Here is a 21,438-nt window from a genome sequence, read left to right as displayed (position 1 = left end):
CTGTTACTAGCTGAATGCACCTCAAAGAGGGCACTGATGTTCTGATTAGCTTCATCCGGAGGCTCACTGAAGATGTTACCGAGTATGATGATGAAACGTCTGAAAATGAACCTTCCAGCTCAGCGAGCAAACCTACATCCAGATTAGCTTCATTTTAACACTGGCATTAATGTGAAATGGACTGCAGTTACATCAACTAAAGGTCCTGAGCTTTCGTGGCTCAGTAAAGCAATGGAAGTGTTTCTGTCCTTGCTTTTCAGGAACATGTGAAGCAAAGATATGGCAACTCCTGTCATCAGCAGTTTTAAGAGCTGGCACCCAGACATTCTGAGCTGTTTTGCTTTACATTGTACCTCATGGCTTTCACTGCTGTAAACTTTAACACACTCTGACACAAAGACCAGGGTGGGAAGGATGAAGAATTGGTTTTGGAGTCTTCCAATATGTCTCTGATTTTCACTTTGACATCAGCAATATGGTAACCCAACACTGTTCCAGTTCTGTTAGTCATCAGCATAAACATCCATTGTCTCATCTGTACATGTAGCTCGATATTTACATGCAAATTACATGCAAATCCTGCCTCACAGAACGGGTCAAATGTAAAATTCCTGCTCTCCTTCCAGGCTAGCAGTGGGTTGTCTGCCTTCACGGCAGCTCTCATTTCTAGTTGCGTTCTCTGCCGAGGAGGACCGGTCTGTTCTGGGCCAGATCCATGATGTTGCAGCGAAGGCACGCGGAGGTGCTGTGCGTGAGGTCAAAGGGCAGGAAGAGAATTCCTGGAACACAGGAGAAGACCTGGAGGAAAGGCCGGAGGAGGAAGGAGGCGAGGTGTCCGTGGACAATGAAGGCCTGGAGAGACTCACCTTTGCCCGGGTGCTGCGATCGCCCAGTCGAGGAAGAGCAGCGCCTAACCCTTTGCCGAAGCCATTCAGCGTCGAGTATGTGGACAGGGCAGAGAGGTCAGAGCATGACGTGGTCAAACCGGTGTCGACATTGGTCTCTGCCGCACCTTCCAGGCCATCGGCTACCATCCCTGAGGTGAGGTCCAGCGCTGGGTCTCCAACCTGTTGCCCACGGTCAGCTAATGAAAGGGCTAGCTCCCCCAGTGGCGACGAAGATGATGAAGAGCATGACGAGCTGCTGAAGGTCGGCAGACAGAATAAGGACTTGCTGCGCTGAGCAACCCGGGAAACCCTCGAGGTGAGGTTGCCTGAATCCCCTCGACAAGCTATCCAGATGTCCTCTTGAGACGTCCCTCGGAGATGGCTGAAGCCGCTGGTGTGCTGTGGTTTGTGGTTAGCCTGCCAGCGCCGCCGGGGGTGTCTGTCAGGAGAACATCCCAGACACTGGGGGAGCGCACTGCGTGGAGGACGGCAAGAACTGCTCCTTGCTGCAGTGGACTGGGCAACAGCACTCCTCTTCCAGGAGCTCCTGGACACACTGTGTACCTGTAAAAAAAATAACTTTTCAGAAATAATCTTTCATGGGCACACGGCATGAGATCTAGGTTGGGTCAACAGTATAGCATTGATTTCCACTGCTCTCCTGTGATAATTAGCAGTAATGGCCTCAAGGTGGCCTTGACGCCTTCTTATGACTGGCACCATTTTGAAAGGGGCCTTCAAACAGGTGTCTGAAGTACCTGCCTGTTTTGGGAGAGAGAAATGTTTAAAGGTGGAGATGCGGGTCCTGCGTTGCGAACAGGATGATGCCTGCCAGTTTAGGTTTATCGGTTTCCCAAAAATGGGCCAGTCCAAGTTAAATATCAAATCACTTTTCTGGGTCTGTATCCCCAAGCACCGAGTCTGACCTCTTGCCACCTTGGGACACCATCCTCCCTCCCCTTCCATTATAATAAAGTTTGGAACAACCTCATTCATGGCACCAACTGTATGTTCTTTGGAGAAACCCACCTGAGGGATCAAAAGCTCACCTTGTTCCTGCTGAGCTGGGGAATTCCAGTGTTTCCTCATGTTACTTTCGAGCATTCCACCTCACGAGGGCTACTGTGCCCCCAATGAAGTTAGGCAAGGATGACCCTGGGTCTGAGGTCATGGACTTATTACAACGGGGACCATGCACTTGCAGGGGAGATGGGAACTGGAAATTGGCCAGTTTTACTCCAGATATTCTGCTCTGCTGGTTTTATCGCCCAAGTGTAGAAGGAGAGAAATACCCTGCTCGGACTCTTGCAAAGTGCTCAGATTCAGGTATTCGAGATTAGCAAAGATACTGGCACCATACATGTTGATTGTGTTTGAGGTGATGGGCTAAGCTTGAACTGAAGCCACCATTAAAAGGTGGAGTGAGGTTGGATATTGATTTCAGCTTACCAAAGGGTATGTCCTTCTCTATTAGGGATAAACGCACCAACCATATAACATGGATTGGTAGAACAGGATATGGGTAGTCAAGGGTAAGAATACAACACAAATAACGCTAACTGGGAAACTATGATGCTAATATCCTACTTCTACTATTTGCAAACTGACCATCAGACATGGGACTAGAACATTCTGTCTGGTGAAGACAGTAATAATTGACAGTATGTCCTCTTAAACATGGATACGCACCACAGCTCAATTTTAACACAGTTCGCACCAACATCATTCTGGTGATTCTGCACCGCACATCCCCCAACGCCAACACCGCACATCCCCCAACGCCAACACCGCACATCCCCCAATGCCAACACCGCACATCCCCCAACGCCAACACCGCACATCCCCCAAGGCCAGCACCGCACACCCCCCAACGCCAACACCGCACATCCCCCAAGGCCAACACTGCACAACCCCAACGCCAACACCTCACATCCCCCAACGCCAACACCGCACATCCCCCAACGCCAACACCGCACATCCCCCAAGGCCAACACTGCACATCCCCCAACGCCAACACCGCACATCCCCCAACGCCAACACCGCACATCCCCCAACGCCAAAACCGCACATCCCCCAAGGACAATACCGCACATCCCCCAAGGCCAACACCGCACATTCACCAACACCGCACATCCCCCAACACCAACACCGCACATCCCCCAAGGACAACACCGCACATCCCCCAAGGCCAACACCGCACATCCCCCAACGCCAACACCGCACATCCCCCAACGCCAACACCGCACACCCCCCAACGCCAACACCTCACATCCCCCAAGGACAACACCACACATCCCCCAACGCCAACACCGCACATCCCCCAAGGCCAACACCGCACATCCCCCAAGGCCAACACCACACATCCCCCAACGCCAACACCGCACATCCCCCAAGGACAACACCGCACATCCCCCAACGCCAACACCGCACATCCCCCAAGGACAACACCGCACATCCCCCAACGCCAACACCGCACATCGCCCAACGCCAACACCGCACATCCCCCAAGGACAACACCGCACATCCCCCAACGCCAACACCGCACATCGCCCAACGCCAACACCGCACATCCCCCAAGGCCAACACCGCACAACCCCCAACGCCAACACCGCACATCCCCCAAGGCCAACACCACACATCCCCCAAGGCCAACACCGCACATCCCCCAACGCCAACAATGCACATCCCCCAACGCCAACACCGCACATCCCCCAAGGCCAACACCGCACATCCCCCAAGGACAACACCGCACATCCCCCAACGCCAACACCGCACATCCCCCAAGGCCAACACCGCACATCCCCCAACGCCAACACCGCACATCCCCCAACGCCAACACCGCACATCCCCCAAGGACAACACCGCACATCCCCCAACGCCAACACCGCACATCCCCCAAGGCCAACACCGCACATCCCCAAAGGCCAACACCGCACATCCCCCAACGCCAACACCGCACATCCCCCAAGGACAACACCGCACATCCCCCAACGCCAACACCGCACATCCCCCAACGCCAACACCGCACATCCCCCAAGGACAACACCGCACATCCCCCAACGCCAACACCGCACATCCCCCAACGCCAACACCGCACATCCCCCAAGGCCAACACTGCACATCCCCCAACGCCAACACCGCACATCCCCCAAGGCCAACACCGCACATCCCCCAAGGCCAACACTGCACATCCCCCAACGCCAACACCGCACATCCCCCAACGCCAACACCGCACATCCCCCAAGGACAACACCGCACATCCCCCAACGCCAACACCGCACATCCCCCAACGCCAACACCGCACATCCCCCAAGGCCAACACTGCACATCCCCCAACGCCAACACCGCACATCCCCCAACGCCAACACCGCACATCCCCCAACGCCAACACCGCACATTCCCCAAGGCCAACACTGCACATCCCCCAACGCCAACACCGCACATCCCCCAACGCCAACACCGCACATCCCCCAACGCCAACACCGCACATCCCCCAACGCCAAAACCGCACATTCCCCAAGGCCAACACTGCACATCCCCCAACGCCAACACCGCACATCCCCCAACGCCAACACCGCACATCCCCCAACGCCAACACCGCACATCCCCCAACGCCAAAACCGCACATCCCCCAAGGACAACACCGCACATCCCCCAAGGCCAACACCGCACATTCACCAACACCGCACATCCCCCAACACCAACACCGCACATCCCCCAAGGACAACACCGCACATCCCCCAAGGCCAACACCGCACATCCCCCAAGGCCAACACCTCACATCCCCCAACGCCAACACCGCACATCCCCCAACGCCAACACCGCACACCCCCCAACGCCAACACCTCACATCCCCCAAGGACAACACCACACATCCCCCAACGCCAACACCGCACATCCCCCAAGGCCAACACCGCACATCCCCCAAGGCCAACACCACACATCCCCCAACGCCAACACCGCACATCCCCCAAGGACAACACCGCACATCCCCCAACGCCAACACCGCACATCCCCCAAGGCCAACACCGCACATCCCCCAACGCCAACACCGCACATCGCCCAACGCCAACACCGCACATCCCCCAAGGCCAACACCGCACATCCCCCAACGCCAACACCGCACATCCCCCAAGGCCAACACCACACATCCCCCAAGGCCAACACCGCACATCCCCCAACGCCAACACCGCACATCCCCCAAGGCCAACACCGCACATCCCCAAAGGCCAACACCGCACATCCCCCAACGCCAACACCGCACATCCCCCAAGGACAACACCGCACATCCCCCAACGCCAACACCGCACATCCCCCAACGCCAACACCGCACATCCCCCAAGGACAACACCGCACATCCCCCAACGCCAACACCGCACATCCCCCAACGCCAACACCGCACATCCCCCAAGGCCAACACTGCACATCCCCCAACGCCAACACCGCACATCCCCCAAGGCCAACACCGCACATCCCCCAACGCCAACACTGCACATCCCCCAACGCCAACACCGCACATCCCCCAACGCCAACACCGCACATCCCCCAAGGACAACACCGCACATCCCCCAACGCCAACACCGCACATCCCCCAACGCCAACACCGCACATCCCCCAAGGCCAACACTGCACATCCCCCAACGCCAACACCGCACATCCCCCAAGGCCAACACCGCACATCCCCCAACGCCAACACCGCACATCCCCCAACGCCAACACCGCACATCCCCCAAGGCCAACACTGCACATCCCCCAACGCCAACACCGCACAGCCCCCAAGGCCAACACTGCACATCCCCCAACGCCAACACTGCACATCCCCCAACGCCAACACCGCACATCCCCCAAGGCCAACACCGCACATCCCCCAAGGCCAACACTGCACATCCCCCAACGCCAACACCGCACATCCCCCAACGCCAACACCGCACATCCCCCAACGCCAACACCGCACATCCCCCAAGGACAACACCGCACATCCCCCAAGGCCAACACCGCACATCCAGCAACACCGCACATCCCCCAACACCAACACTGCACATCCCCCAACGCCAACACCGCACATCCCCCAACGCCAACACCGCACATCCTCCAAGGCCAACACTGCACATCCCCCAACGCCAACACCGCACATCCCCCAACGCCAACACCGCACATCCCCCAACGCCAACACCGCACATCCCCCAAGGACAACACCGCACATCCCCCAAGGCCAACACCGCACATCCACCAACACCGCACATCCCCCAACACCAACACCGCACATCCCCCAACGCCAACACCGCACATCCCCCAACGCCAACACCGCACATCCCCCAACGCCAACACCGCACATCCCCCAAGGCCAACACCGCACATCCCCCAAGGCCAACACCGCACATCCACCAACACCGCACATCCCCCAACACCAACACTGCACATCCCCCAACGCCAACACCGCACATCCCCCAATGCCAACACCGCACATCCCCCAACGCCAACACCGCACATCCCCCAAGGCCAACACTGCACATCCCCCAACGCCAACACCGCACATCCCCCAACGCCAACACCGCACATCCCCCAAGGCCAACACCACACATCCCCCAAGGCCAACACCGCACATCCCCCAAGGCCAACACCGCACATCCACCAACACCGCACATCCCCCAACACCAACACCGCACATCTCCCAAGGCCAACACCGCACATCCCCCAACGCCAACACCGCACATCCCGCAAGGCCAGCACCGCACATCCCCCAAGGCCAACACCGCACATCCCCCAACGCCAACACCGCACATCCCCCAAGGACAACACCGCACATCCCCCAACGCCAACACCGCACATCCCCCAACGCCAACACCGCACATCCCCCAAGGCCAACACCACACATCCCCCAAGGCCAACACCGCACATCCCCCAAGGCCAACACCGCACATCCACCAACACCGCACATCCCCCAACACCAACACCGCACATCTCCCAAGGCCAACACCGCACATCCCCCAACGCCAACACCGCACATCCCGCAAGGCCAGCACCGCACATCCCCCAAGGCCAACACCGCACATCCCCCAACGCCAACACCGCACATCCCCCAAGGACAACACCGCACATCCCCCAACACCAACACTGCACATCCCCCAACGCCAACACCGCACATCCCCCAACGCCAACACCGCACATCCTCCAAGGCCAACACTGCACATCCCCCAACGCCAACACCGCACATCCCCCAACGCCAACACCGCACATCCCCCAACGCCAACACCGCACATCCCCCAAGGACAACACCGCACATCCCCCAAGGCCAACACCGCACATCCACCAACACCGCACATCCCCCAACACCAACACCGCACATCCCCCAACGCCAACACCGCACATCCCCCAACGCCAACACCGCACATCCCCCAACGCCAACACCGCACATCCCCCAAGGCCAACACCGCACATCCCCCAAGGCCAACACCGCACATCCACCAACACCGCACATCCCCCAACACCAACACTGCACATCCCCCAACGCCAACACCGCACATCCCCCAATGCCAACACCGCACATCCCCCAACGCCAACACCGCACATACTCCAAGGCCAACACTGCACATCCCCCAACGCCAACACCGCACATCCCCCAACGCCAACACCGCACATCCCCCAAGGCCAACACCACACATCCCCCAAGGCCAACACCGCACATCCCCCAAGGCCAACACCGCACATCCACCAACACCGCACATCCCCCAACACCAACACCGCACATCTCCCAAGGCCAACACCGCACATCCCCCAACGCCAACACCGCACATCCCGCAAGGCCAGCACCGCACATCCCCCAAGGCCAACACCGCACATCCCCCAACGCCAACACCGCACATCCCCCAAGGACAACACCGCACATCCCCCAACGCCAACACCGCACATCCCCCAACGCCAACACCGCACATCCCCCAAGGCCAACACCACACATCCCCCAAGGCCAACACCGCACATCCCCCAAGGCCAACACCGCACATCCACCAACACCGCACATCCCCCAACACCAACACCGCACATCTCCCAAGGCCAACACCGCACATCCCCCAACGCCAACACCGCACATCCCGCAAGGCCAGCACCGCACATCCCCCAAGGCCAACACCGCACATCCCCCAACGCCAACACCGCACATCCCCCAAGGACAACACCGCACATCCCCCAACGCCAACACCGCACATCCCCCAAGGCCAACACCGCACATCCCCCAAAGCCAACACCGCACATCCCCCAACGCCAACACCGCACATCCCCCAAGGACAACACCGCACATCCCCCAACGCCAACACCGCACATCCCCCAACGCCAACACCTCACATCCCCCAAGGACAACACCACATATCCCCCAACGCCAACACCGCACATCCCCCAAGGCCAACACCGCACATCCCCCAAGGACAACACCGCACGTCCCCCAAGGCCAACACCGCACATGCCCCAACGCCAACACCGCACATTCCCCAACGCCAACACCGCACATCGCCCAACGCCAACACCACACATCCCCCAAGGCCAACACCGCACATCCCCCAAGGCCAACACCGCACATCCCCCAACGCCAACACCGCACATCCCCCAACGCCAACACCGCACATCCCCCAAGGACAACACCACACATCCCCCAACGCCAACACCGCACATCCCCCAAGGCCAACACCGCACATCCCCCAACGCCAACACCGCACATCCCCCAAGGACAACACCACACATCCCCCAACGCCAACACCGCACATCCCCCAAGGCCAACACCGCACATCCCCCAAGGCCAACACCACACATCCCCCAACGCCAACACCGCACATCCCCCAACGACAACACCGCACATCCCCCAACGCCAACACCGCACATCCCCCAAGGACAACACCGCACATCCCCCAACGCCAACACCGCACATCGCCCAACGCCAACACCACACATCCCCCAAGGCCAACACCACACATCCCCCAACGCCAACACCGCACATCCCCCAAGGCCAACACCACACATCCCCCAAGGCCAACACCGCACATCCCCCAAGGCCAACACCGCACATCCCCCAACGCCAACACCGCACATCCCCCAAGGACAACACCGCACATCCCCCAACGCCAGCACCGCACATCCCCCAACGCCAACACCACACATCCCCCAAGGACAACACCGCACAACCCCCAAGGACAACACCGCACATCCCCCAACGCCAACACCGCACATCCCCCAATGCCAACTCCGCACATCCCCCAAGGCCAGCACCGCACATCCCCCAACGCCAACACCGCACATCCCCCAAGGCCAACACCACACATCCCCCAACGCCAACACCGCACATCCCCCAAGGCCAACACCGCACATCCCCCAAGGCCAACACCGCACATCCCCCAACGCCAACACCGCACATCCCCCAACGCCAACAGCACACATCCCCCAAGGCCAACACCGCACATCCCCCAACGCCAACACCGCACATCCCCCAAGGCCAACACCGCACATCCCCCAAGGACAACACCGCACATCCCCCAAGGCCAGCACCGCACATCCCCCAATGCCAACACCGCACATCCCCCAAGGCCAACACCGCACATCCCCCAAGGCCAACACCGCACATCCCCCAAGGACAACACTGCACATCCCCCAACGCCAACACCGCACATCCCCCAACGCCAACACCGCACATCCCCCAACGCCAACACCGCACATCCCCCAACGCCAACACCGCACATCCCCCAAGGACAACACCGCACATCCCCCAACGCCAACACTGCACATCCCCCAACGCCAACACCGCACATCCCCCAAGGACAACACCGCACATCCCCCAACGCCAACACTGCACATCCCCCAACGCCAACACCGCACATCCCCCAACGCCAACACCGCACATCCCCCAAGGACAACACCGCACATCCCCCAACACCAACACCGCACATCCCCCAAGGACAACACCGCACATCCCCCAAGGACAACACCGCACATCCCCCAAGGCCGGCACCGCACATCCCCCAAGGCCAACACCGCACATCCCCCAAGGCCAACCCCGCACATCCCCCAACACCAACACCGCACATCCCCCAAGGCCAACACCGCACATCCCCCAAGGCCAACACCACATATCCCCCAACGCCAACACCGCACATCCCCCAACGCCAACACCGCACATCCCCCAAGGACAACACTTGCTTCTGGCCTTGCAGCATCCAGGGCTGAAGATAATAATCCACGTACGGGCTCAGCAGAACGCGGTAAACCTGGAATATATCTCACATTCTTTTACACTGCAATCCCTTTGACCTGCTTGGCGAGGTTCCATTGACCGTTTCAGTGATTTCTTTATACCTGCCCTGATAGATGGCTGTCTGACAAAAGAGATATAAGCCGCATGTGGAAGGCAAGAGGAAATGATTCTAGACAGTACCACATGAATTGGAGAACCTCGCAGAATTGGCCAAGTTTCCTTTCGTTTGCATTCACTTTGATTGGAAATGATCGGTTGGTTGATACATTGCCAAAGAGATATGCGGCTTTTTCTTAAGATTCAGGGTTTCAGTGAGGTGACCCCTGTTCCGGCATGGAGCTGACCAGCTTGCCATCATCAGCTGATTCAGACTGGGCCATTCCATTACGGTGGGTGCAAACCAGACAGGTGTGAGGTTAACCCGCTCCCCACTCCTCTGTTTAATCATTCTGCCAACAGTGTAAACGTGCACGTATTGATTACTATCCCTGTTAGTCCATTGCTTTGCTTTTCAAAAGTCTACTATCAGAGAGTGATTCAGTGTGAGGCATTAGTTCATTGATACCAACTTCTGCCTCTGAGTGAAAGGCCGCAGTTTCAAATCCCATCCTGGAGACGAGAGTATAAAATCAGGCTGAGTCTCCAGCAACACTACTCTCAAGTGCCTTTACTGACTGAGACATGCAACTGGGTTCCCACCTGCCCTCTCAGGTGCACATAAAAGGGTCTGTGGCCTTATTCTAAGACAAACAGGTGAATTACCTCCATGTCAAGACCAGTTCATAAAAAGAGGAAATCTACTTCACATTGCTGCCTCTGGGATTGGGCTGTGACTGTTGGCTGCTGTGTGACAATAATGCTAACAGCCTAAAAATCCTGAGTTAGTTTTGAAGTGTTAATGGACGCCCTGAAGTGGTGAATGGTGCTACAAAAAAATGCAAGTTCTTTTCCTTTGCTAATGTAACCTGTATAGTATTCAATTAACTGTCTCTTTAAAACTAGCAGCGAATGTTGCATGGTCAGAAACAAAGATCAGTGTGAAGGGTTAAGACTGTTCAAAGAAAAAGTGTCCTTTTTTGTCTCTCAAGTAACCTTTACCCTGGATTGTAACCCGAAGGTAACTGGGTGCATAGCGCCGATATTTGCCTTCTCATGCTCTGCAGGTTGGTTTATTTTCCCTAAGTCTACAAGTCCATCAGAGGGACAGCTTGTACCATTTCACAGCCGATACTGAGGTCCCATCTTTATGGCCTGATTTACTATCCCTTGTGGAGAGAGCACCCTCCCACAATACCTTACGGTGGGGCAGCAGATTCAGAAAGAGGCTCTCATTTCAAAACGGGGACTTTGTTTAGCTTCACTGCAAAAGGCTGTCAGTGCTAAGTGTTCGCTACGTGATGTATAAATTGGTTCCCTTCCACAGCCAAAGCCTTTAAAGCCTATTACCTCCCTCAGGGTTACCTAGCACTGCCTGGTATCTCCCACTCGTGTGTGCCAGAGAAACATGGCTACTGCCTGAAACAACAAAGACCATTTGTCTACTTGGCCACTGAATCCACTCAGTCAACACGGAGTGACATCAGAGAGACTTAGCGACGACTTAAAGCTGTTATCAAAAGGCCAGGCCCACAGCAGGCTGGGTTTCTGAATTATTTCTCCTGTTCAGCATAGCTGATTGTAGGACAACACTTACTAAATCAGAGTTTACTTTGGCCATTGGTTGACCATCTGGGCAAGGACACAGGGCCATTACTCAGCAGTGGGAGCCCATCCCCCCTCAACAGCCACCATTTTGAATCCATGGCCCTCACTATAATCGCAGAGGGAGGCTGTGCCATGCCAAGCTAACATGTGGTACTCCCATCTCGTGACCCTCCTGTGGGTGTTGATGTTCCTGGGATGTGATTCCTACGCAGGAATGATAGCATCAGTCATGGTTTAGCTTCATAACACTTCCACCCAAGTTGTGCTTTCAAATCCCACTCCAGGTACTACATGTGGGCACAAAACCCTGGGCTAGCATTCTAGTGCACTACTGACCAGATGTCGGACTGACTGAAATGCCATTTCTCAAATGAGACTTTTCAAATCGAGAGCCTCATCGGCCCTCTAAGATAGACATAAAGCATCATGGGAGCCCTCCTTGGAGTTCTAGCCAATATTTATCCCCCAATGAACAACACACACATACACACACACACACACACACACACACAATCAAATTATCCAGTTATTATGAAAAGCCGCACTTTGTACAAATTGGATGCTGTTTTCCCTACATGACAGCAGCGACTGAAATTTAAAAACATTTCATTGGCTGTAAAGCACATGGGCAATTCTTGAGCCCATGAAAAGGCGCTTTGTAAATGCACATCTTTCTTTCAATACTGTCTGTACCTCTCCTTCATTTGACTTGCTTTGCTCCCTTGATTTCCTCAGCCACCACCTCTTAAAAATTCCAACTGACCTCCAACATCCATCGCCTTTTTGGAGGGAAAGATTTCCGGATCATCCAACTGTCTGCTTTGCGTGAGAAAGGACTTCACCCTAAAATATCCCGAGTTCTTGTTTGTACATTTGATCTGCTGGTTCTAGATTCCGCCAGCAGGGGGCTAGTTTCTCTCTTTGTCCTATTGAATGCCTCAACTGTGGAAACTCCAGGAAATAGAAACCAATTGTAGCCTCATAATTTAACCCTTTAAGCCCTGGTTTCAGGCCAGTAAACCTGCAACTGTTCCGAGCTCAGTCAACCCTCTGAAATGCTGTGCTCTGGCTCTGGTCTAGCCTGACTATGCAACCATAGCACTGAGCTCCCACTATTCAGTAAATGTGTGCAAGTTTGAAAGCCAATCAAAAGGCTGCTCGAATTAGCCTTTTCAAACCTGAACACCACTAAATAATGATTTGAGAAGACGGACAACTAGATCCCTAGAGCCATAGAGTCATAGAGATGTACAGACCCTTTGGTCCAACCCGTCTGTGCCAACCAGATATGCCAACACAATCTAGTCCCACCTGCCAGCACCCGGCCCATTTCCCTCCAAACCCGTCCTATTCATATACCCATCCAAATGCTTTTTAAATGCTGCAATTGTACCAGCCTCCACCACTTCCTCTGGCAGCTCATTCCATACACGTACCACCCTCTGTGTGAAAACGTTGCCCCTTAGGTCTCTTTTATATCTTTTCCCTCTCACCTTAAACCTATGCCCTCTAGTTCTGGATGCTCCCACCCCAGGGAAAATACTTTGCCTATTTACCCTATCCATGCTCCTCATAATTTTGTAAACCTCTATAAGGTCATCCTTCAGCCTCCGACGCTCCAGGGAAAACAGCCCCAGCCTGTTCAGCCTCTCCCTGTAGCTCAGATCCTCCAACCCTGGCGAATCTTTTCTGAACCGTTACGAGTTTCACAACATGTCTCCGATAGGCCTAACCAACCCTAGCTTTTAGTCATTTTCAAAAATTACACCAAATGGACATTAGACACAATATGGAGACATATGAATGAGTGTATCTGTACATGTGACAGTACACATGTTTCAGTACAATTGTGAGAGTGGTTGTTGATCCTGCATACGTACATCCGAATTTTGCTCTTGAGAATTGCAATCATTGCCAGGAAGACAATGCCACGATCGTTATCAATGAGAGGAGCATTTCCTCCCAGATTTCAGTTCCTTCAGCTGCTATGGTGGGATTTGATCTCTGTCTCTGCAGCATTCGAGCCAGGTCCCCGGTTTACTAACCCAGTAATACTGCCATGTTGCTACAAGTCAGTAGAAGCTTGCATGTTGTATATATGTTTATTTCCCTCGCCACAGGGAATCTGGAGGAGTCAGGGCTGTTGGTTTTTATTATTTAGTGCCGTACGTAAATTGGTCTTTCCAGTGACTGGATCATGCAATGTCAGAGCTGAACGTTTCCAATGACAGAGTCACTCAGATGATGGAGCCACTTCGAGCGCAAGTATTGGAGGGAGGACAGAGAATGGACTCTATTCAAAGGAAGGAACAGCAAACACTGTTGGTGGTCCTCCTGCCTCAAACTGCTCAGCCCAGCCATTTCTCCTGCCACTAATTCAAAACCAAACTTCTTTCAAACACCTCCCAATGCTGATGCATGGACAGAGAAACCAGGAGTAGGCCATTCGGCCCTTTGAAGTTGCTCTGCCACTCAAATTGATCATGCCCAATCCTCTCTCTCTCTCTCTCTCGATGGCATATTCTCCCTTTCTCTCCATGACCCTCAATACTTTTAATATCTGAACACCTATCGCTTTCTTGAACCTCAGTGACCCGGCCTCCACCAGCTTCTGTGGAACAGAATTCCACAGGTTGGCAGAAAGGTCTCCTGAACTCAGTCCTAAATGGTCTATACTATATCCTGAGACGATATGGGGGAAATATCCTTCCCACACCTCGTCAGTCCATCCCTGTTAATAGACTTCAATCAGATGTCCTGCTGTCCTTCTGAATACAGGTGCAATAGAACCAATCTCTCCTCATAGCACAGCCCTGCTATCCCTGGATCAGTCCCGTGACACTTCACTCCCTCTGTGGCAATTATATCCTATCTTAGGTAGGCAGACCAAAACTGCACACAGTTCTACAGATGTGGTCTCATCCTGACCCTGTCAAACTGCAATAAGACAGCCCTACTTCTGAGCTCAAATCCTCTTGCAGCGAAACGCAAACTTGTCTTCCTTGTCTGTTTACCAGGAACGTCCAGGTAATCTTTAATTCCAGGAGAATTCTCGGACAATGAAGGTGTATGGTATGCTTTCCTTTATTGGTCAGAGTATTGAGTACAGGAGTTGGGAGGTCATGTTGCGGCTGTACAGGACATTGATTAAGCCACTATTGGAATATTGTGTGCAATTCTGGTCTCCTTCCTATCGGAAAAATGTTGTGAAACTTGAAAGGGTTCAGCAAAGATTTACAAGGATGTTGCCAGGGTTGGAAGGTTTGAGCTATAGGGAGAGGCTGAACAGGCTGGGGCTGTTTTCCCTGGAGTGTCGGAGGCTGAGGGGTGACTTTATTAAAGTTTATAAAATTATGAGGGGCATGGATTGGATAAATAGACAAAGCCTTTTCCCTGGGGTCAAGGAGTCCAGAACTAGAGGGCATAGTTTTAGGGTGAGAGGGGTAAGATATAAAAGGGACCTAAGGGGCAACTTTTTCACTCAGAGGGTGGTACGTGTATGGAATGAACTGCCAGAGGAAGTGTTGGAGGCTGGTACAATTGCAACATTTAGGAGGCATTTGGATGGGTATATGAATAGGAAGGGTTTGGAGGGATATGGGCCAGGTAATGACAGGTGGGACTAGATTGTGTTGGGATATCTGGTTGTCATTGACGGGTTGGACCCAAGGGTCTGTTTCCGTTCTGTACATTTCTATGACTCTGTGACAATCCGAGAGAGTCGAGATAAGCTTAAACTGATCCCTGATCTTTGCAGCAACTCTCTTTCTTAATGTCATCGATTCCCACAGTGGCTTTGATGGCAAATTTCAATTGATCGTGTGAATTATCATCAACCAAACTGCAGGGTCTCCCACAAGACATGGGCCTTTCCTGATGTGTTTGGTCACGGAGGAGGGCACCTAGCTGCCACATGGGCACACATATTACCAACTGCACCACAGACTATGAAATGACCCACTGAACTACTGGGTGGTCTTTCCCAGGGGTGGGGTGACAGGGAATGGGTAGTTAGCTGTGGCGGCTGAGTACAGTGAGACCCTGGGGCGATATGGTGGCTCAGTCATGAGCACAGCTGCCTCTCAGAGCCAGGAACCCAGGTTCAATTCCAGCCTTGGGTGACTGTCTGTATGGAGTTTGCACATTCTCCCCGTTTCTGCATGGGTTTCCTCCCACAGTCCAAAGGTGAGGTGGATTGGCCATGCTAAATTGACCAAAGTGTCTAGGGACATGCAGACTGGGTTGGTTAGCTATGGGGTTGGGGGCTGGATCTGGGTGGGATGCTTTTTGGAGATTTGGTATGGGCTGAATGGCTTCCTCACACACTGTAAGGGCTTTGTGATCAATACAATCCATGACAAGGTGCTGGTGGCTCCTGTCTGTGAGATGGATCCACAACAGTAGGGTTCCATTCGAGTTAGAAATCTCACCCTTCCTTTTAAAGGGGCTGATTATGGGACAACTGCATTCTCTTTCCTTTTAAACAATAGACAAAGCATTTGCTCCCCTCTCAGGAAAAGAAGGTGGGTTACCTGCAACAGGAGCTTGTTTCCATCATAGTCCTCCGTCTGCCACCTCAGGTCACTGATTGGGCTGCAGGGGTTCGGCAGTAGAGGGATGAGGTGTCCGATGTCATGAACTCTGAACTCCAACAGGGCCAACTCGGTGGGGGAAGGGCCCTGACCCTTTGGGAGCCTCTTCAGTGAGAGCTGAACGTCGACCTCTGCGTTGGAGTAGACGGTGAAGAACACAAAGTCTGGCTTTCGCTGGGACGACTCTCTCCTCAGAATCAGCTGGTACATCCTCACCATGTCCACAAAGTTCTCGAAGCTGCAGTAAATGGTGAAGCGGACAATCTCCTTCCCATAGTGCACCTGCCTGACAGCCCAGAGGGCATTGTGATTGGCCAGAGTGAAGAAGTCCTGGTTCCGGGGCATGTAGGGAAGGATTCGGCCCTTGACCATCTCGGTGTGGTGGTACTCCCATGGTGGGTGGAGGAAACGCTCATGGAGCTGGGAGATCTGCTGCCCACACTCCTCGTGGACAAAGATGATGACAGCTAGAGCCGGGTGTGCACCACTGCCGCCGCTGCCTCTCCTCACCCCTCGGGGCTGCGAGGAGCCGCGCTCGGAGGCGATGAAGAGCCGCAGCTCGGGATTAATCCATGTTACGAGGTTGTCGACTGCGGTCTGCAGAGCCGCTGCATCTCCCGGGTTGGTGATGACATGCAAAGTGACCAGGAATGGATCTGCCATGCCTGTTTGGGGAGAGAGCACAAGAAGGGGAAACAATGATTCAATGGGGCAGCAGAATCTCACAGCACAGAAAGAGACCATTCAGCACATCATGCCTGGGCTGTTTATTAGAAAGTTGTTACACATTCCTGCTGCCGCCTGATACCCATGTGTCCTTTTCAATCTTACATCTGGCACCTTTACGAAGGTTACTCGTCTAGGCAGAGAATTCCTGATCGGGCCAACTGTCACCGGAACTTGAACCATAGAATCCCTACTGTGTGGAAACAGGCCGTTCAGCCCAGCAACCCTCTGAAGAGTAACCCACCCAGATCCATTCCCCTACTACTCTACATTTCCCCCTGACTAATGCCCCTAACCTACACATCACTATGGGCAATTTAGCATGGCGGATTCACCTAACCTGCACATCCTTTGACTTTGGGAGGAAACTGGAAACCCACACAGACACGGGGAGAATGTGAAAACTCCACACAGACAGTCGCCCGAAGCTGGAATCGAACCCAGGTCCCTGGTGCTGTGAGGCAGCAGTGCTAACCACTGAGCCACCGTGTTCCAGCCCTGGCAATGCCTCTGGGGCAAGTGGAAAAGTAAGCAATCATTCACTCTAAGTGGATTCAACCAATAAATACACCTGACCTGTGAGAGCTCGCGGTCAGGGTAAATGAATTGAAAATCCATTCCCATCAGGTGCAATCAATACGTTAATAAAACAGAAAAGCCTGGAGGTTTACCATGTCCTTTCCATTTAGTGGCAGAGCTGGATTAAGTTCTGTATCTAATCAAAGTTTGTGAGAAGATTTGTACCTCGGGTGCTCGTTTTTGTGGTTCTGTTCGCCGAGCTGGGAATTTTTGTTGCAAACGTTTCGTCCCCTTTCTAGGTGACATCCTCAGTGCTTGGGAACCTCCTGTGAAGCGCTTCTGTGCTGATGCCGGAGGAATCAGCACAGAAGCGCTTCACAGGAGACTCCCAAGCACTGAGGATGTCACCTAGAAAGGGGACGAAACGTTTGCAACAAAAACTCCCAGCTCTGTATCTAATCTCCAGTTTGGAGCTGAGGTTACAAACTCGGTTCACAATAGCAATATGAAGTCAATGCAGCATCTAAATATGCAACAGTTACAGCAAACAGTTATCCAACCACTCACCTGACACACTGACAGCTTCGATTGCTTGTAACTGCCCTGTTCCCATTTTGCGTTCTTCCAAGCACAGAGTTGAACTACTGTTGGCACAGTTACTTTCAAAGTAAATCCTTCTACTTTTTAACCTTGTATGAAGGAGTTTCTTCTGTCCTCAATCTCTAACAGTTAACCTCGTGCCTAGGATCTCTCACTCTTAACTCAGAGAGTCATAGGGATGTGCAGCACGGAAACAGACCCTTTGGTCCAACCTGTTCGTGCCACCAGATATCCCAACCCAATCTAGTCCCACCTGCCAGCACCCGGCCCATATCCCACCAAACCCTTCCTATTAATATACTCATCCAGATGCCTTTTAAATGTTGCAATTGTACCGGCCTCCACCACTTCCTCTGGCAGCTCATTCCATACACACACCACCCTCTGTGTGAAAAAGTTGCCACTTTGGTCCCTTTTAAATCTTTCCCCTCTCACCTTAAACCTATGTCCTCTAGTTTTCCCACCGTGGAGAAAATACTTTGAATATTCACCCTACCTATGACCCTCATGAGCTTATAAACTTCTATACAGTCACCCCTCAGCCTCTGACGTTCCAGGGGTGGTTTTCAAAGTTGATTTGAGCACAATGTGGTCTTTGAGAATGGGGACAGCATGGTGGCTCAGTGGTTAGCACTGCTGCCTCACAGCGCCAGGGACCTGGGTTCGATTCCTGCCTCGGGCGACATGTCTGTATGGAGTTTGCACATTCTCCCCTTGTCTGCGTGGGTTTTCCTCTGGGTGCTCCGGTTTCCTCCCACAGACACAAAGATATGCAGGTCAGGTGAACTGGCCATGCTGAATTGCCCATATTGTTCAGGGATGTGTAGATTAGGTGCATTTGTCAGGGGTAAATGTAGAGTAATAAGGCAGTGGAATGGGTCTGGATGGGACACCCTTCAGAGGGTTAGTGTGGACTTGTTGGGCCGAAGGGCCTGTTTCCACACTGTAGGGATTCTGTATCTATATTCTATATCAATACTCCCCCCGCCAGCACTGAATCAATTCAACAAGGAATGAGCATGTCAGTCTAACAGCCACCATTGTCTGAATGAGTGTTTCCAGACTGTATGTGGGGCTGGGAAATCTAACAATGATTGTTGAAGAACACTTTCTCGTTCTTCTCCCACCTTGCTGCTTCTTCTTCATCACTATTTAAATGCAAGGGTCTGGTTCCAGGTAAAGTCAACAGAGGTGGAAACAGTTGGGTTGCAGATGTAGCATCATAGCTGCTCTACAACCGCAAAGATTTTTTTGGCCACTTTCCCTCCCCTACTTTTGGACTGCCGCTTAATGTAGCCGTACTTCCGTGACTGCACTTGACCTGGCCTGAAGGTCTACAAGGACTGACTTGGAAATCAGAACGTGCCAAACACCTTCTGAAAGTGGTGACTGGTACAAGCCATGAATTTCCATTGAGCTGTGCCTGGCAGAGCGGGGGCTGGAATTAAGCGAGAGACACACATGAATATTAATTCAATGAAGTAGCAATTGGTATTGGGCCACATCAAATCTGCAAGGCGAAAGTGAGGACTACAGATGCTGGAGATTAGAGTCAAGTGTGTGATGCTGGAAGAGCACAGCAGGTCAGGCAGCATCTGAGGAGCAGGAGAATCGACATTTTGGGCAAAAGCCCTTCATCAGGAACTTCATGTAGATCTGCAGCCCAGTTTACACATTGATGGCAAACTGGGGTCGGTGTGAATGGTGCTACTGATTTAGAGACACAAAGTCATAAAGATATAAGCATGGAAATAGACCCTTCGGTCCAACTCGTCCATGCCAAACAGATATCCTGAATTAATCTAGTGCCATTTGCCAGCACTTGCCCCATATCCCGCTAAACCCTTCCTATTCATATACCCATCCAGATGCCTTTTAAATGTTGTAATTGTACCAGCCTCCACCACTTCCTCTGGCAGTTCATTCCACACATGCACCAACCTCTGTGTGAAAATATTGTCCCTTAGGTCCCTTTTAAATATTTCCACTCTCACCTTCGACCTATGCCCTCTAGTTTTGGACTCCCCTACCCCTGGGGCCAAGACCTTGAATATTCACCTTATCCACGGCTCTCATGATTTTATGAACCTCTGTAAAGTCACCCCTAAGCCATCGACACTCCAGGGAAAACAGCCCCAGCCTACTCATCCTCTCCTTCTAGGCATCCTTCCTATAGGAGGGAGACTTATCACTCATTTTGTGACGACGCCTCACAGCCTATCCCAATCAGACTGTGTATTTCTCCAAATTCTGGTTTCTTGAGAGCCCCAATTTTCATTTCTCCCCCATGAGCAGCCATTTACTCATCTGGCCTGGTGCCAAACTCCAGAATTGTTTCCCTTGACCTCTTTCTTCTTCTAGCCTCGCTTGATGAGCGAGCTTCCGAAGATCATTTGTACTCATTTCTCTTAACGTGGCTTACATTGTGAGGTAACAATTGGAGCCATTTTCCTACTTTAATTGTCATTATTACTTACGGCTGTTCCACTAGATCCTACTTAGATTTCCTTGAGATTCTTGCAAGGAATATACATTTAGATCCAATTCCCGAGGTGTGACGGTTGCCCAGTGAGAAGGGACAGAGCACAAAGGGCCTGCAGTCTCCGCAATTTCAAAGTATAGGTTCCCACTGAAAGGTATATGCATGAGAAAGCATAACTCTGTTTCTCTCCACAGATCGTGCCTGACTTGCTGAGTTTTTTCCAGGCAATTTCTGTTTTTTATTCTATTTTCCAGCATCCGCAGTTCTTTTTGGGGGTTTTTGTTTTGCTATGTGGTTTGTCTGTTTGGAGTAGATGGTGAGAGGTCATTGCTGTTAAGTGGGGTGATTCTATGGCATTGACTCTGACAGTTAAGTAGTTGGTTGGGAGATTCTGGGTTCTGCAGATTCTCTAAGGCATGTTGTATAGTTTTCTGTTCCACTGTGACTTGCTTCGAGCAGAGACAGAAACATCCCGTTCTTTTCCCTTTCATTCGCAAACGCAGGGCGTGTAGTATTGTATCCAGCTGTAATGTTCACACAACACACAAACTCAATAGCACAAGAATGGCAGACTAGCACACACACCTCCTTGTCTTAAATATTCCCTGTTGAAAAAAATCACAGAGATGTCTTTCGTTCAGATTATTAGCTCACATTGGACAGTCATAGCTCTTAGCTTAAACTGTGTCCACAGTC

General features: G+C 52.9%; 1 protein-coding gene across 1 annotated transcript; it reads right to left on the bottom strand.

Moving 5' to 3' along the window:
• Window positions 1-596: 596 nt before the first annotated feature.
• On the bottom strand, window positions 597-18,273 carry LOC132820904 (protein FAM124A). Its single transcript, XM_060833260.1, has 3 exons — window positions 18,228-18,273; window positions 16,356-17,080; window positions 597-1,451 (listed from the first exon to the last, which is right to left on the bottom strand). Exons 1-3 carry the CDS (start codon window positions 18,271-18,273, stop codon window positions 597-599), a joined length of 1,626 nt encoding a protein of 541 aa, XP_060689243.1.
• Between the last annotated feature and the right edge of the window lie 3,165 nt (window positions 18,274-21,438).

The sequence above is a fragment of the Hemiscyllium ocellatum genome, chromosome 12, assembly GCF_020745735.1.
Source record: "Hemiscyllium ocellatum isolate sHemOce1 chromosome 12, sHemOce1.pat.X.cur, whole genome shotgun sequence".
NCBI lineage: Eukaryota > Metazoa > Chordata > Chondrichthyes > Orectolobiformes > Hemiscylliidae > Hemiscyllium > Hemiscyllium ocellatum.
The sequence above is the reverse complement of the archived record's forward strand: the minus strand, read 5'-3'. Positions and strand labels throughout refer to the sequence as shown.